The sequence below is a fragment of the Dromiciops gliroides genome, chromosome 1 (genome assembly GCF_019393635.1).
Source record: "Dromiciops gliroides isolate mDroGli1 chromosome 1, mDroGli1.pri, whole genome shotgun sequence".
Taxonomy (NCBI): Eukaryota; Metazoa; Chordata; class Mammalia; order Microbiotheria; family Microbiotheriidae; genus Dromiciops; species Dromiciops gliroides.
The window spans coordinates 53,326,266-53,343,289 of record NC_057861.1 but is presented as its reverse complement, the minus strand read 5'-3'; the positions used below and the strand labels follow the sequence as shown (position 1 = coordinate 53,343,289).

Below are 17,024 nucleotides of genomic sequence, written 5' to 3'. Positions count from 1 at the left end.
ACCCAGGCAGTTTATCTAAAGCTCCTGAATGGACATTTTGGGCTCACTGCTGTGCACTTGTTTTCTTGCTAGTAGAATCTAAGTCCTCCAATTGCTTCCCTTTTGTCTTATATCCCTGATACCTCGTACAGTGTCTGAGGACACAGAGGAGACATTTAATAAATGCTGGTTGAAATTAATTGAATCTATATCTGAACAATAATTTTTAAAATATACTAGACAAATGGTCTTCTAGCTTCTGCTAGAAGACCTCCCTCCCCCAAGGAGGGGGAACTCACTACCTCCCAAGACAACCCATTCCACATTTGGACAGTTCTTCTTAGGAAGGTTTTCCAGACAACCTAGAACTGCCTCCTGCTGCTAGTTCTGCCTTCCAGGCCCTACATACATACATAAATAAGTGAATGAATGAATAAATACACCTTCTTCTAGGTGACAGTCCTGTTTACTCATTTGCAGGGTTGTTTGTTGGTTTGTTTGCGGGGACTCATTTGTTAAATGATCTCTAAGGGCCCTCCCAGCTCTAACAGGGTATTATGTAAAGGCCTTCTCAGCATCATTCTTCTAGGTTCTAGGGTTCCCCCTCACCCTCAGATCTGACACTCTATATTCTAAGAACTCTCTCAGCTTCCTGCTCCAATAGGTTAGGTAATATTCCTAGCACTTAACTGTGTCATTTCACATAGTTTAAAACAGTTCTTTTAAAGCAAACAGATGGGAGTTCATTGTTCTTTCTGTCTATCCCATCAGGGTTTCCTTAGAATGGTCCCAATAAGCACTTACAGATCCATAAATGGTAAATCCTTTTCACGATATATTGGTGGTCTATTGGAATCTCATCAGCAAAGTTCTGGTAGAAGCAGGGCTTCAGAGGGATAAACTTTGGCAGTGGAGGGAAGTTGTTAGCTTTTTCTGTAAAGACAAAAACAATTACACATCATTAGAAGTAGGTTACTGAACTCTGAATGCTTTGCCAGCAGCAGTGTGTAAGTCTTGGAGCATATCCACATGCCTCACAATGATGTCTGCCACAGCTACGTGACACAGTTAGTGATGAGGGCACCCCTGGAGTCATGAGAGCTCTGGCCCTGCCTCTTCCTATTGCTGTATGCCTGGGCCTCCGTAGAGGGCCAGGAAAATGTGAATTATTTCTTCTCTTGTACCACCAAACGTCTGTGTGGTGCCATATGTGACACAGGATGGGTCAGTGGGGTACAGTGGCCTGGGAGCTGGCTTCCAAGCCAGAAGACCTAGGCTCAAGTCCCACTGGTCGTGACCTTGGACAAGTCCTTTCCTCTTGGTGACTAGGCCACTTGCTAAGGCTGGCCTTGGGAGGTGAGCGGGAGTCAGAATTGGTAGAGGAATTTCTTCAGTGGTAGCTATCTCCCATCCCAGTGAAACTGCAGGTCAGACCCACAAAGAAATATGACTCCTTGGTCCTTAGTATTTTTTTTCATTTCCTTATAATTCCATGTTCTCATATCTAGCTCAATATCTGAAAGTGATACCACTAGTCAAACCCGAGCATTATGACATGACAGAATAACTTCTTAGTCCACTTCTCAGCTGGGAATATCTCATGGTGCAGCTGATGCCAGTCATCATCAGGAGGCAGTGCCACGCAGGGGGGCCTGGCCCCAAGTCCTGCTCACTGTTGGCCCTTAATAAATCTTTGGTGTAAAAAGCTATGGTTCCAGTCTCATTGTCTGTCACTCCCCCCATGCCCCACGATGCAGACATGCCCATGGATCGCCATCTCCTATCTCCATGCCTTTGCACTGGTGGGCTGTCCCCCTTGCCTGGAGTGCCCTCCCTCCTCTCCACCTCACAGAATTCTACTCTTCCTTAAAAAGACAGCTCGAGGGGCAGCTAGGTGGCGCAGTGGATAGAGCACCAGCCCTGGATTCAGGAGTACCTGAGTTCAAATCCGGCCTCAGACACTTGACACTTACTAGCTGTGTGACCCTGGGCAAGTCACTTAACCCCAATTGCCTCACTAAAAAAAAAAAAAAAGACAGCTCGAGTACCACCTTCAACAGCAGAGGTTCCTAAACTTTCTGTGGGCCATGAGTCCCTCAGGCAATTTAGTGAAGCCCTCAGACTTTGTCTGAGAATCACGTTTTTAAATAACTGAAAAAAATGCTAAATGTCAGTTAGAGGTTTGTGAAAAGAAAGGTTAAAAAAATTTTTTTTTCCCATCCAACTTCACAGACCCCCTGAAATCTAGGCTAAGAACCAAGAAGTTTTTCTCCTCTTCCACAATGGCAAGTAAGGGTTTTCCTTCCCCTACCTGGTGTTTGATTACCTTGCATTTATTCTATATATTTTTATTTTTGTGCTTATCTTTCCTGCAACAAGGTGAGCTCCTTTGGAGTTGGGATTCTTTCATTCCTCATACTTGAACACAAGGCCTCTAGCATGTAGAAATGCTAAATAAGGGGGAAGCTAGGTGGCGCAGTGGATAGAGCACTGGCCCTGTATTCAGGAGGACCTGAGTTCAAACCCAACCTCAGACACTTGACACTTACTAGCTGTGTGACCCTGGGCAAGTCACTTAACCCCAATTGCCTTACCCCCTTCCCCTCAAAAAAGCTAAATAAAATCTTGCTAATTTACTGACTTGTTGAACAGACCCTGGAGTCAGAGGACCCGAGTTCGAAAGCCAGCTCTGTCCTTTATTACCTGGGTGATGCTGAGCAAGGCACTTTGCTCTCTGAAAGTATTTCCTCATCTGTAAAATGAGGATTCAGTGATCCCCAACTTCTCTTCCAGGTCCTACATGCCACGACTGGGGTATGAATGTAAGCACGGGCTCTGCAAGACCTTAGCAGCCCAAGAGGACCTTGCTAAATTCCTATGAGGCAGGATGAAGGGCTCTGATCTCCAGGGGTGTGAGCCACACCCACAGGGAAGAAACCTGGGTTCTTTACGACTGTAGGATTATTATCATCACCCTGAAGGCCTCCAATGATGCAGCCTGGCATGGCAATGACCATGGGATCTCAGAAGTTTTCCAAGTGCATCACAGGTTCTGGCATGTCCCTGCCAAGCCAGAGAGCTTCACATGCAGATTCAGAACCAGACCGAGTGCCTATTACTCAAGGCCCTGCCTGGCAAGGGCCGAGAAGCTCTTCACTAGGTGAGTGACCAGGAGATGAATTTTTCTGTCGTAGCAACTGATAAAGACCATCTAAGGTGGGTAAGGGTGGGTCAGAAGGTGCATCTATCAGTGGATGCTGGAAGAAGCAGAAATGTAACTGACCTAGTGATCTTTTTTTTTTTTTTGGTGGGGCAATGAGGGTTAAGTGACTTGCCCAGGGTCACACAGCTAATAAGTGTCAAGTGTCTGAGGCCAGATTTGAACTCAGGTCCTCCTGAATCTAGGACTGGTGCTTTATCCACTGCTCCACTTAGCTGTCCCCGACCTAGTGATCTTAAGGAGCTTTAGTTCCTTTTCGCTTCTGAGAAGACCGTGGGGAAGGTAATTCATGCTGGAGCACATAGAGTTTTTCTTTGGACATTAAGTTGCTTTCCTTTTTCCTTCCTGGGATGTCAGGATATTAATTAGACATCTCAGATCTTCCAAATCAATAGATTTGGGGCTCCCATAGCAGCCATCCACTCTGCTCTGAGTGTGATCTCTGACCAACTAAAACTCCCCAAGTCTGCCCCGTGATCAGTAACATATTGCCACCCCAGCCTTCCTTCCTTCACCCCAGGGATTCTGCACCATTGGCTGCTGTTGCTCAAATCCTCTTCTTGGCCCCCTCCTGTCTGCTCCCTTTCTCACAGCCCCCTAACCAAAGTCCACCAGCCCTCCCACTGTGTCCTCTGGACTGTTTGCTTCCGGGGCAACAAACTTACTTCCACCTTTTACTTTCTCATTCATTTCATCTTCTTGCATTCATCGATGTCTGACTCCCTGCTCATGACCCCGGTTGGACTTTCATACCCCACAACTTGCCAAAAAGGAAGGAGGAATAGGAATACTCCACATACCCCACTGCTCCTTCCAGGCTCTTCTTTACTCAATACCCTCTCCCCTCTGAGGTTCATTTCATTCACATTTATTACTCAATCGAGATTCTGGTAGAAGCTGTCTACTCACCTTCAAAATATTCTTACTTCCTTCCTCAGTGAGCTCAGTGCCTCAAATAATCTCTCTCTCTCCTCCCCAACTCCTGCCCTCATTCTAGGGGGCTCAGAATACATACCACACTCCCTCAAACACCCCTGAGCCCAAGTACCCCAACTTACTCATTTTCCACACCCTACTCCTCCACCATACCTCAGTCCCACACAAAGATGACCATCCCTGAGGCATTTTTTTTTTTTGGGCAGGGCAACGAAGGTTAAGTGACTTGCCCAGGGTAACACAGCTAGTTAAGTATCAAGTGTCTGAGGCCGGATTTGAACTCAGGGAGTCCTGAATCCAGGGCCAGTGCTTTATCCACTGCGCCACCTAGCTGCCCCCCCTTTTTAAAAAAAAATTTTCCATGAGGCATTTTACCATGACCACAAACGCACCCCTCTCATGCTTGCCAGCTGTGACATTGCCTGGTCTGGTCAATGTGTGTTGTCATTTTACCTCTCCCTCTGCCTTACAGCCTCAAGCCTTCTTCTTCAGCCTCAACATCACCTCCAACTTCTCCAGCTCTCAGTTCTTTCCCATCACCCCCGCACTATCAGTGTCTCTCTACCCCAATACAAAGGGTCATAAGGGTGTGACTAAGGGGGCAAGGCAGTTGGGGACCAGAAACAGGATTTGAACACTGGTGGCTCAATCACTGGGGTGGAGGAAGAAATGATGGGCTGGGAATGTTAAGTCATTGGAGACCAGGTTCAATTCTACACTGTCCTCTCATCTCGAGTCTCTTGTCCTTCTGTTCTACTGAAAATCTTGCCCTGCCAAGCCTCAGCCCTGGCTTACTCCCACCATGGGCTACCTTACTAAATATGGAGAAAATAAGAAAACGAGGACTACAAATTTATGCTAAATACTTTCAAACAGGACCTCAATGTGCCAAAGGGGTCCTTTGCTACCTCCCTGACTGACTGCTATCCCACTCACCAAAGCGGCCTTCCCAAACCTTTTCAATCCTCCCCAAGGCTCCAATGATTTCCCATCTCCACCCCCCTCTCAGCTAAGCATCTTGCCTCACTGAAAAAACTAAAGCAGTTTGCTAAGATCGCCCACCTCTCCCCACCTCCACATCTCACCACACTCGGATGCCTCCTGTTACCATCTCCTCTTCCACAAAGAGGTGGCCCTGCTTCTTGTGCATGGACGAGCGATCCCACCTTCTCCAGAAGACAGCCCCCTCAACCATCCCTATTCTCACTTCAAGCTCTGTCTACTGGCTGCTTCTCTATTGCCTATAAACACGCCCGGGTTTCCTCATTCTCAAAAAACCCTCATGTGATCCCTTCATTCCTACTCTCTGTTGTGGTTGTTCAGTCCTTCTCAGCCGAGTCTTTCTGAGTTTTCTTGGCAAAGATACTGGAGTGGTTTGCCATTTCCTTCTCCATCTCATTTTACAGATGAGGAAACTGAGGCAAACAGGGTGAAGTGACTTGCTCAGGGTCACACGGCTAGTGTTGGTTGAACTCGAGAAAATGAGTCGGCCTGAGTCTCGGTCGAGCACTTCACGCACCGCGCTGCCTCTCTGCTGTCTGTCGCCCTCTCTTCCTCCTCCCTTCTGTGGCTGATGTCCTTGAGAAGACTGCCTGCCTGCCCTTCTTTTCCTCTGACTCTCTTCCCAACTCTGCAGTCTGGCTTCTGATCTCACATCCCCGAGGTCACTGGCGGGCTCTTCTTGGCCTTTTCTCAGTCCTCATCCTTGACCTCTCTGCAGCCTCTGGCACTGCTGATCACCCTTTCCATCTAGATACTCTTTTCTCTCTAGGTTTTCATGTCGCTGCTTTCTTCTCCTCTTAACTGTCTAATCAACCTGTCTTCTTTCCTGGATCTTCCTCTGTGGGTGCTGCCCAAGGCTCTGTCCAGGGCCATCCACCTTCCCTTTTTCCTTTATACTATTTTATTTGACAATCTTTTTGGGGGGGGTGGGGGGGTGGGAAAGGCAGGGCAATGAGAGTTAAGTGACTTGCCCAGGGTCACACAGCTAGTATGTGTCAAGTGTCTGAGACCAGATTTGAACTCAGGTCCTCCTGAATCTAGGGCCGGTGCTTTATCCACTGCATCACCCAACTGCCCCTCATTTGACAATCTTATCAGCACCCACAGTTTCACTTATCATCTCTGTGCAGATTACTCTCATCTAACTGTACAGCTCTAAACTCTCTCCTGGCTCCGATTTCACATTTCCAAATACTTTTCAGACATCTCTTATCATTTGGCCTATTCTGTTTTTTAAGATGCTATTTTCTTCTGAATTTTTTTTGTACCTCCTTTACCAAATCATTTTACATGATTTTCTTGCATCATTTTAATTTCTTTTCTAATTTTTCCTCTCTCTCTTGTTTTTTTAAATCATTTTTGAGCTCTTCCAGGAGTTCATTTTGGTCCTGAAAGCTATTCACATTTTTCTTTGAAGTTTTGCATGTAGTTGCTTTGATTTCATTGTCTCCCGACTTTGGGTTTTGACCTTCCTTGTCACCATAGTAACTTTCTATGGTCAGGTTCTTTTTTGTTGTTGTTTGCTCATTTTTCCAGCTGTTTTCAGGGAGGGGGCTGTCTGTAAGTTTTTAGTTCTTCGAAGGTAGTATGATCTAAGGAGAGGTGTGGTCACTGCTCTCTTGGCCTGTGTGTGACCACAAGCACCCTTTTCCATCCTGGAACTGTGACCAAGGCTCCCACTCCCATGCACTCTAGTGTACTAGTGTTCCTCCTTGCCCTGAGCCTGCCACCTGGAACTGCTTATAGACAATGTAACAGAATCCTGTACCCAGTGCCAGAAGAGGGGCCTCTGTCGCTTTCTTGTGAGCAGTTGTCCAACCCCCTTACCATCTGAGCACTGATAGTTCCAGCTGCTGCTGCTACTTCAGTGACTCCCCAGGCCAGCTGCTGGCTTGCTGGGGGAGGCCTGTGTGGGCATGGCCTGTGCTGGACTGCATTCCACTCACACCCCACTGCAACAGAGCTTTCCTGATGACCTTCTAAGTTGTTTTGGGCTGGAAATTTGTTTCACCCCAATGTTTTTTGGACCTGCTGCTCCAGAATTCACTTTGTTTGGAGGGGAATTGAGGAGAGCTCAGGCGAGACCCTGCCTTCATTCTGCCATCCTGGCTTTGCCCCTCCTTTTCAGACACATCAAACTGGCCGTCTTGTAGACATCTGGACTCAACATGTCCCAAAGAGAATTTATTTCCTACCTCTCCCTTCCAACTCTGCCCTCTTCCCATCAAGGACACCGCCACCCTCCCAGTCACCCTGGCTTACACCTTAGATGTCATTCTTAACTCTCACTCTTATTTACTCCACACGGACAAACTACTGCCAAGTCTCATCATAGAATCTCTCCTTCCCGTCCTCTTCTCTTCATTCTCACGGCCACAGAATGGAGCAGGCCCTCACCCACCTTAAGCCTGGCCCACGGCAGCAGCCTCCTGGTTTGTCTCCCTGTCTCAAGACTCTCCCCACTCTCGTCCTCTCTCCACACCAGTCATGTGGATCTTCCTAAAGTCTAAGCCTGACCAAGTCACATCCCATTCGACCAGCTCCAGGGGCTCCCGTTATCCCTGGGATCAAATACAAATGCTGTTTGGCCTTTAAAGCCCTCCATCGCACCTGTCCAGCCTTTTACAGCTCTCAGAATCTCACACATTCTGATGCAGTGACACTCCCAGAAGACACTCCGCTTCCTGACTCCAGCTACCTTCCCTGGCCGGACCTCATGCCTGGCTCTCTCCCCATCTCTGCGTCTCCACCTTTTGGCGTCCATCAAGCCTCAGCTAATGTCTCCCTTTCTGCGGGAAGCCTTTCTCAGCCTGCCTTCCTTTCAGCGCCTTCCCTCGGAGATTACCGCCAGCTCACCCAGTATGAATCTTGTTGCTCCTCAGTCGTTTCAAGGTTGTCTCCCCCATGAGGATGGGACTGTCTTTGAGAGCAAGGGTTGGTTTGTTTTTTGGCCTCTCTTTGCATGCTCAGTGCTTAGCAAAGTGCCTGGCACACAGTAGGTGTTTAATAAAAGCCTTGTTCTTGGACTAAGAACAGAAAACAACAAAAATACAAAGCATGTCCTGGGAAAACCTCCATAGTGAGAAACAGGTAGAGACAGACTTCTAACTTAGTATCACGTTTACAATAAGTAGTCTTTTTATAGCACTTTTAGCCTTCACATTATGCTTGGTAATCTCACAGAGGACTACTTCCAACTCATAACAAAAGCTAACACTTCGGCACTTTAAAGCCTGGAAAGCGATGGACACACTTTACATCATTTGATCCTCACCGAGAGTCGTCCAAAGGGGCAAGGAGGGACAGGGTTGAAGGTCTGGTCTTCTGACTCCAGATCCAACATCTACCCACTGCACCACCTGGCTGCTCCTCATCTCCTCAAATTAAAAGCAGAGCAACACTATGGCTGCCCAAATTTTGGCCTGTCATGAAACTTTCCTTCCTTGCCCCCAACCGCAGGGGAAAGTGACTGATCTCTCCTAAAACCTCCATGGCACTTAGTTTAGTTCTGGCCTTCACACTTACCGTGTTCTCCCACCTATTTGTTATCTAGATTACCTGTCTTTCCTACCCCCAGCCCCTCAAAGAAGACTGGATACTCCTTGAGAACCTTCATATACCCAGAACTCCTCAAAGAGGGTCTCAGCACCCAGCCAGGTCCTTCTGGTGGCCCCCTCTGACCTCTAACACCCAGTATTCCCATGTCTAGAAGGCACTCCCCCCTCGACATTTCCTTCCAAGGGCAGCTCTTACATGAGGCCTTTCTTGATCTTCCCTGCGGTTGGTGTCTTCCTCCCCAAATTAATTAACTAATAGTTATCTTTTGGGGGGGTGGGGGGGGCGCAGGGCAATGAGGGTTAAGTGACTTGCCCAGGGTCATACAGCTAGTAAGTGTCAAGTGTCTAAGGCCAGATTTGAACTCAGGTCTTCCTGACTCGAGGGCCAGTGCTTTATCCACTGCACCACCTAGCTGCCCCCCTAATATTTTTCTTGCATGCATTTTATATCTGCTTCTATGCAGATGCGCTGTCTGCCCCCTACAGAATTCAGGATCCCCGAGGGCAAGAATTGCTCGTTTTGTCTTTGTGCCCCATTCCATGGCACAATGTCTGGCAGGGAAGCCCACTGGCTTGGCAAGTCCCTCCCCATCTGGTTGAAACCTGCCTTTCTAGGCTTTCTGTGGATGACTTTCCATCACTTTGTCTGCATTCCTGCCAAGTGGAATGGCCAGAGGGTTTGCTGTTCCTGCTCAGAGAGATTACCCATCTGGGGCTCAGGCCTTTGCACCTGGGATGCCCTCCTTCCTCGTTCCCAACTCTTTCTCCAAAGCTCTGTTCAAAGGTTAACTCCACAACAGGAGGCCCTTCTGGATTCCCCAGCAGTGAATGCCCTCTCCCCTCAAATGACTCTCCATCTTCTATATAAATGGAGTTCCTCTCATAGTATCTAAGCTCCTTAAGGGTAGGTAGGGACTTGACCTGGCATATGGTAGGAAGGAGCTCAATAAATGCTCGTTGATCAAATGAATGCTAAGAAAGCAATTCATACTAAGTTGATAGAGCCTGAGTGTCCAGAAGGGACAACAGTTCCTGTGTGTGCTACCTTTGTGAGATGAAATCTGCTGTATTTGTTGAGTACCGTATTTCAGTAAGGATACTAGTGTAGTAAAAAGTTTTAACAGTCGGTTAGATAATGGAGAGACGCCAGTTTTTTTTAGGACCACCCTTTTGGGGAGGAGACCAACAGCATGAGCTACGCACACCAGTCTGCCTGCGACGCACGTCAGACTGCCTGCTGAGCACTCGACTTCCGGGGTGCGGGTTTAAAAGGCAAGGGGAGAACGGAAGTGGGGCTTTTTCCTGCTCCGCTGGTCTCCTGGCTGCGCTGCACAGACCGACGCTGACTAGAGTTTGACTCGGCCCGGCTCTCGGTTAACAGCATGCGCTTGACTCAGTCTCTCTCCCCAAAGGTGGCCTTGGGTTTTGGTGAGTTTTATACGGAATATAGACTAAGCCTAGACTTAAGACGATTTGTATTGTATTTCTACTTTCCTATCCTTCTTTCTTTTTTTTTTTTTTTGTGGGGCAATGGGGGTTAAGTGACTTGCCCAGGGTCACACAGCTAGTAAGTGTCAAGTGTCTGAGGCTGGATTTGAACTCAGGTACTCCTGAATCCAGGGCCAGCGCTTTAACCACTGCGCCATCTAGCTGCCCCCTTTCCTATCCTTCTAATCAACATCACCTTGTGACTACCATACAATAAAAGCTCTAACTAGAAAACCAGAAGCTCCTTCCATTTACTAGTCTGGGAGATAAATTAAGGGAAAGGTTAAGGAGGGGAGATTTATGATCTAATATCCAATTTTAATCTCACACTAGGATATTAGAATTCAGTGAATGAAGAGTGGCCAGCATGATGGGGAGATGTTAAAACCACTGAAGAAGCAAAAGAAATAGGGCTATTTATATTGTGGGGGGAGGGGGAGAAGCATCCTTTGATTACTAATTACCTTTGTTAGGTAAGAACACTTCTTTTTTTTTTTTTTGCGGGGCAATGGGGGTTAAGTGACTTGCCCAGGGTCACACAGCTAGTAAGTGTCAAGTGTCTGAGGCCGAATTTGAACTCAGGTCCTCCTGAATCCAGGGCCAGTGCTCTATCCACTGCACCACCTAGCTGCCCCCCGAGAACACTTCTTGATGGAACGAGGCAATCAGAACTAGGTATGAACAAGATCTGGACACACCCCTAGAAAGTCTGTTCAGATTGGCTGAGGAAACCTGGTCACACTAAAAGGTCTGTATAAAACCAGGGGTAGTTCAGGACACAGATTTGCATATCTGGTGGGGAAGAGGAGAGAGAACTGACATTTGGTAGGAGAGGGGAGGAGGTGAGTGCCTCCACTTTGGCCCAGGTCTCTTCCCATACCCCCAAGTTGCTGTCACTGTGGTCAGAAGACCCTACAGGATTCAAAGGGTGTGGAGTCCCCATCTTTCCAACCCCACACTAGCAATGCAACCAGGGAAGCGGTGGCTGGCAGCAGGATCTGCATCAGCAGCCAAGAGCAGACTGGTCCCCATGTGGAAAGTCGGCTTCAGAGCTCCAAAAGGAGTCTGACTGAAAGGCCACATACCACCAAAAGGTAGGTCCTGAGGACTCCTGAGGGAGCTGGGAGAGAAAACTTTCCCACATGTGCTCTCTGGGCTTGAGTTGGAAGAGTGTGTTAGATGAGAACACTTCTTGATGGAATGAGCCAATCAGAACTAGGTGTGAGCGAGATCTGTACCCACCCCTAGAAAGTCTGTTCAGATTGGCTGAGTACTTTTGGGAGGGAGATGGTTTATATCAACTGTTCTTACTATATCACCTTTCTGAAAAATAATTAAGTCTGAGTTACTGACAGCACTCGAAAGCCAACGCCTTCCTGACCCCTTTGGGCTAATCTTAGAACCCTAAGGGGAAACCTAAGGGTCATGTTCTGGGGGCATGAGGGGCAGTGTGGGTAATCACCCCAGCACACGAGCTTCACTTCTCTAGCTTGGATAAGAGATGACTTAGGAGGCATCTTCGAAGAGCAAAGTACTATTGTGGGGTATAGAGAGAAAACTTGTTCTCTGTGGCTCCAGAGGATAATGAGCAAGAAGGTACAGGGAGGCCAACTTATGTCTAATATAGGCAAGATTCTTCTAATAATTAGGTGTCTAACAATGCAAAAGTCTCCTCTGTGCGACAGTGAGCTCCCTGGTACAGCTGCTCTTCGAGCGAAGGCTGGACCAATACTTGGGGGGTTGTGCAGAGATTCATGCAAAAACTGGCCTAACACCTAAACTCTGTCCACCCTGAAGATTCTGATTATGCCTTGATGGTCTCCAAAAAATGTTTTTGTTTTTTGGGTTTTTTTGTTGAGGCAATTGGGGTTAAGTGACTTGCCCAGGGTCACACAGCTAGTAAGTGCCAAGTGTCTGAGGCCAGATTTGAACTCAGGTCCTCCTGACTCCAGGGCTGGTGCTCTATCCACTGCGCCACCTAGCTGCCCCGTTTCCAAACATTTTAAATTGTGTGCTCTACTGTAAAAAGTTTTCAGATCACATGTGCTCCTATGAACATATATGCATGTATGCACTATTGGTACTACTGTGCTGATTATAAAAGACAAAAAATGAAATAAAGCTAAGATTCTGAGTCTATAAAAAGCAATAATATTCTGGAGTCAAAGGCAGTAGTGTATTTTATCTCTCTCTCTCTCTCTTTTTTTTTTGGTGGGGCAATGGGGGTTAAGTGACTTGCCCAGGGTCACGCAGCTAGTAAGTGTCAAGTGTCTGAGGCCGGATTTGAACTCAGGTCCTACTGACTCCAGGGCCGGTGCTCTATCCACTGCGCCACCTAGCTGCCCCCGTTGTGTATTTTAATAAAGAATGAGACACAATTAATGTCCAGTCACGTTTTTAAATCATGTAAATTATTCCCAATCCAATCGCAACTTTTGGAAAGTTTTTTTCTTTTTGGTCTGGACCTGTGATTTCTTTAGCATGGGGAATATGTGGCAAGGACGCTGCCTTCACCGCGCAGAATGGCAGATGCTGTGCAATTCTGAAGTCAGCAAACTGCCTCAGGCCCCTCAATGCTCTCCCAAGGGAGGACGCTGGACTGGTCCCCGGGGGGAAGGTGGTCAAACATTTGCTAAGTATCCCATTAAAAATGTCCCATGTTGTACCTTAGGTAGCTGCCTGCCCCTAGACTCAGCCTCATATATAACACATGAGGCCTGGGAGGAGACTCCTGGTGAGATGGTCCTGAATGTGCCTGATCTGGTCTGATTTTGGAAGCTAAGCCTGTACTCAGATGGGAGAATGGCTGAGAATACCAGGTGCTATAGACTTTGGGCAGCCAGGGGGCACCATAGTGCACAGAGCACTGGATCTGCAGGAAATCCCAGCTCCACGAGACCCCCTCCAGTCACTTCACCAATCTTTGCCCCAGTTTCTTCATCTGTAAAATGGGGATGATAATAATGGCACCTCCCCCCAGGGGTGTTGTGAGGATCCAATGAGATAATCTCTGTCAAGGGCTTTGTTATAAAAATGCTAGTTATTGTCATTATTCTGATTCCCTTCTGAAGGAAGGACCTGCCCGAGCTTGGGCTCCACTACCCCCACCTATGGGGGTCACTCTTACGCTACAATGAGGAGCTGGGTGGGGCCTTCTCATGGAGGGCAAAGACAGCAAGAGGAAAATGACACGGTCACTGGAACTGAATGACACAGCCCAAAGCCAACACACCCCTTTCACTTTCAGCTACCTCCTGGCCAACTTCCTCCCCCTCCAAGTGCTGCTGGACATGGAAATACAAGCCACCGATTGTGTCCAGTGTGTCCTCTGGAAGGAGGGGCCGGAACCGGAGCTAGAGTGGGTGCTTCGTCACAGCCCACGATGGGCTGGGGCAGATGAGGATCAGGCAAATCCTAGCTGGGGGCCAAACCAAGGAGCCAAGATAACCAGCCTCACTTGTGGAGTGCTGAAAGGGCAACGTGGCCTACTCTTCACAACAACCTAGGCTGGAGGACCCGCACAGGCTGTCCTGACCTTTCTTTGTCTCCCCGTGAGTACAGTCCGACAGACGGCCTGCACTTAATGCCTGCATAGTCTCTCCATTTTAGAGACGAGGAAACTGAGGCCCATAGCTAGACAAGTAATAAGAGTAAACAGAACTGGGGGACAGCTAGGTGGCGCAGTGGATAAAGCACTGGCCCTGGATTCAGGAGGACCTGAGTTCAAATCAGACCTTAGACACTTGACACTTACTAGCTGTGTGACCCTGGGCAAGTCACTTAACCCTTATTGCTCCGAAGAAAGAAAGAAAGAAAGAAAGAAAGAAAGAAAGAAAGAAAGAAAGAAAGAAAGAAAGAAAGAAAGAAAGAAAGAAAGAAAGAAAGAAAGAAAGAAAGAAAGAAAGAAAGAAAGAAAGAAAGAAAGAAAGAAAGAAAGAAAGGAAGGAAGGAATGAAGGAAGGAGGGAAGGATGAAAGAAAAGAGTAAACAGGGCTATTTTCAGCCATACGTGATCATGGACAATTGGGAAGGATTTAGGATGCAAAATGCTATTAACTTTCAGAGGAAGAACTGACGGAGTCTCAAATAGAGATTGAAGAAGGCTTTCTTTTACCTAATTTATTATTTTGGGGTTTTGGGTCTGCATTTTCCTTTGTAACATGGCTAATATGAAAATGTTTTGCATGACAGCACATGGATGACCTCCTCAAGCAGGAGGGAGGGGAAGAGAGGGAAGAATTTGCAACTCAAATTGGGAAAAAAAAACCCAAATGTTTTTCTTTACACATAATTGAGGAAAAAAAATTTTTTTCAGAGCAAATAGGGAATAATATGTAGATCAAAGTTGAATCTTCAAGAGATAGGAAGCAATCCCAGAGAGGCCTTGGTCACCAGGGAGGAAGGGTGACGTTAACAGCAACAGGGGAGATCAAAGTGGAAGATCAGCCCAGAAATGGCCAGGACCCAAGGAGGAAGCTGCAAGGCAAGGACCAGACTTCCAAGCACAGGAAGGAAGGGTCCAGGATGGCAGCAACACGTGCCTGGAAAAGCTTTCTCAGGCAATTCTCTCTCGCGCTAGGGGAGTGGGCTGACCCCAGCTGGGAACTGCAGTCACTGAAGTGACTTTTGAGGCAGGGGATCTGGGGCAGCAATCCCAGGCCTGCTACGGAGACAAGACACTTCCCCCTCTAGTCCTCAGTTTCCTCATTTGTAAAATGAATCAAAGGGAATCTAAGGCCCTTTCCAGCCCTCAGTCCAAATTTCCCTCAAGTGAAAGTGGTTTTTGCCTTGCCCCGTTCCTAGAACACTTTGTCTGGATCTGCCCTTTGCCCCACTACCACCCACTACCACAAAGAGCACTGGCCTGTGGCCATGCCCCGGTAGAATCAAAGCTTTCTGAGGACAGGGACTCAGTGCTTTGCATACAACAACTGTTTACAAAATGATTCCAAATCTATCGCTGCCCCTGAGGCTTAGAGCACAGGGCCACACACAGGCAGGCCCCGCAAATCTTCACTCAATTAATGCACGAATCAGCAGTCGAGGTAAGAGAACAGAACAGCAGAGCTTCTCCAAGCTGCTCAGCGTGGACACTGAGCATTTCCACCCTCACAGATGCCTGGAGAACAAGGAATTCCAAGTCACACAAATGAGTCAATCCAGCCACCTTGTCCTTAGGCATTTGCCACTTGTGCCATTTGTCACTGTGCTGTCCAGGACAGTGTTCTTTACCTGACATTGCTGGTCCAGAAGCTCTCACAAGTCAGTGGGCTGATGAGGACAGTGACCCTAGAAGAGAAGGAGACAGAAGTCATATGAGTCCCACCAAGTGCAGTTGCCCTAAGTGGTGTTTGGCTGGAAAACATTTGCTACGCGATGTACAACCTCACGTTCAGCTGCCGAGTCCAATCACTAAACACTCATTAAACACCTCCTATATACCAGGCACTGTGCTAAACACCAGAGATACAGAAAGAGACAAAAGATTGCCCCTGTCCTCAAGGAGCTTATAGTTTAATGAGGGGGACAATGTGCAAACAGATATATACAAATTGAGCCACATACAGGATATATAGGAAAGAAATAACAGAGAGAAGGCACTGGAGGTCAGAGGAGTTAGGAAAGGCTTCCAGTAAAAGATGGGACATCAAGGAAGCCAGCAAAGTCAGTAGGTAGAGCTGAAGAAGGAAAGTATTCCAGGCTGAGAACAATCAGAGAGAATGCCACAGAAAAGGCAGGAGGCCACTGTCATGGGCTACGAGTGTACTGTGGGGAGGAAGGTGTGGGAGACTAGAAAGGCAGGAGGGGCCGAAGTTACAAAGGGCTTTCAATGCCCAACAGAAGCAACAGGAAACCACTGGAGGATCCCCCACCCCACCCCCCGCAGGCTATCCCAGCAATCAGGGCATGAGGCGTGAGGTCTTGCATTAGAGGGTGACAGTGTCCAAGGAGAGAAGGGGGTGTATTGGAGAGGCTGCAAAGGTGAAATTGTCAGGCCTTGGCAACAGCTTGGATATGTGTGAGAGTAAAGAGTATAGGTGGATTCCTCAGCCATGAGCCCATGGGGCTGGGAGGATGGTGTGGCCCTCTATAGTAATGAGGAGGGGAAGACTGTTGGGGGGGGGAGATGAGCTCAGTTTGGGACATGTCGAGTTTAAAATGTCTCCTGGAGATTGAGTCTGAGATGTTTCAAAGGCAGATCTAAGACTTGAAGGCAGCAGAGAGGTTGGGGCAGGATAGGCAGACCTGAGAATCATTAGCATAGAGCTGATAATCCATAGGAACTGATGAGATCACTAAATGAAGTAGCAGAGAGGGAAGAGAAAAAGAGGACCCACGACAGAGCCTTGAGGGGCACCTACAGGTAAGGAGGCCTAGACTAGAGGAGGAGCCAGCAAAGGAGACAGAGGAGAGGTCGGGAGAAGGTGGGGTCCCAAAAACCTAAAGAGAAGAGACGATCAAGGAGGAGAAGGTGATCAATGATGTCAAAGTGTGCAGAGGCCGAGGAGAATGAGGACTGAAAGAATCCTCAATGTCTTTTAAGAAATTCATTCTAAAAGGCCAAGCCCTGCCTTTCTGACACAATTATCATTATGACATGCATTTGGACAGGCAAAGCAATGCATTAGTCCCTTCATTCCTCTCTATCTTAGACAGATACCATAGCCTGGGGTGCCCCCCCCCGACATTCCTGAACCAGATTAAAAACGGAAAATAGTTAACCAAATAAAAAAAAATGATAGAACACAGATGATGTCACTATGTGGTTTTCTAAGTCAATATGCAGCCTGCAAAGATCCTTGTGTACAGTTTAGTGGCCCTGTTTCTATTTGGGTTTGAGC

At 47.6% G+C, this 17,024-nt stretch overlaps 1 protein-coding gene across 1 annotated transcript in view; it reads right to left on the bottom strand.

The window, feature by feature from the left end:
• The window catches only part of SCAMP4 (secretory carrier membrane protein 4), an 83,943-nt gene that overhangs the window by 29,714 nt on the left and 37,205 nt on the right, over positions 1-17,024 (bottom strand). The window contains exons 2-3 of the mRNA XM_043978664.1: positions 15,415-15,471; positions 784-912 (exon numbers count right to left, since the gene is read on the bottom strand). Coding sequence (XP_043834599.1) covers positions 784-912; positions 15,415-15,421 — 136 coding nt within the window. The 5' untranslated portion in view covers positions 15,422-15,471. The remainder of the gene's footprint in view (positions 1-783; positions 913-15,414; positions 15,472-17,024) is intronic.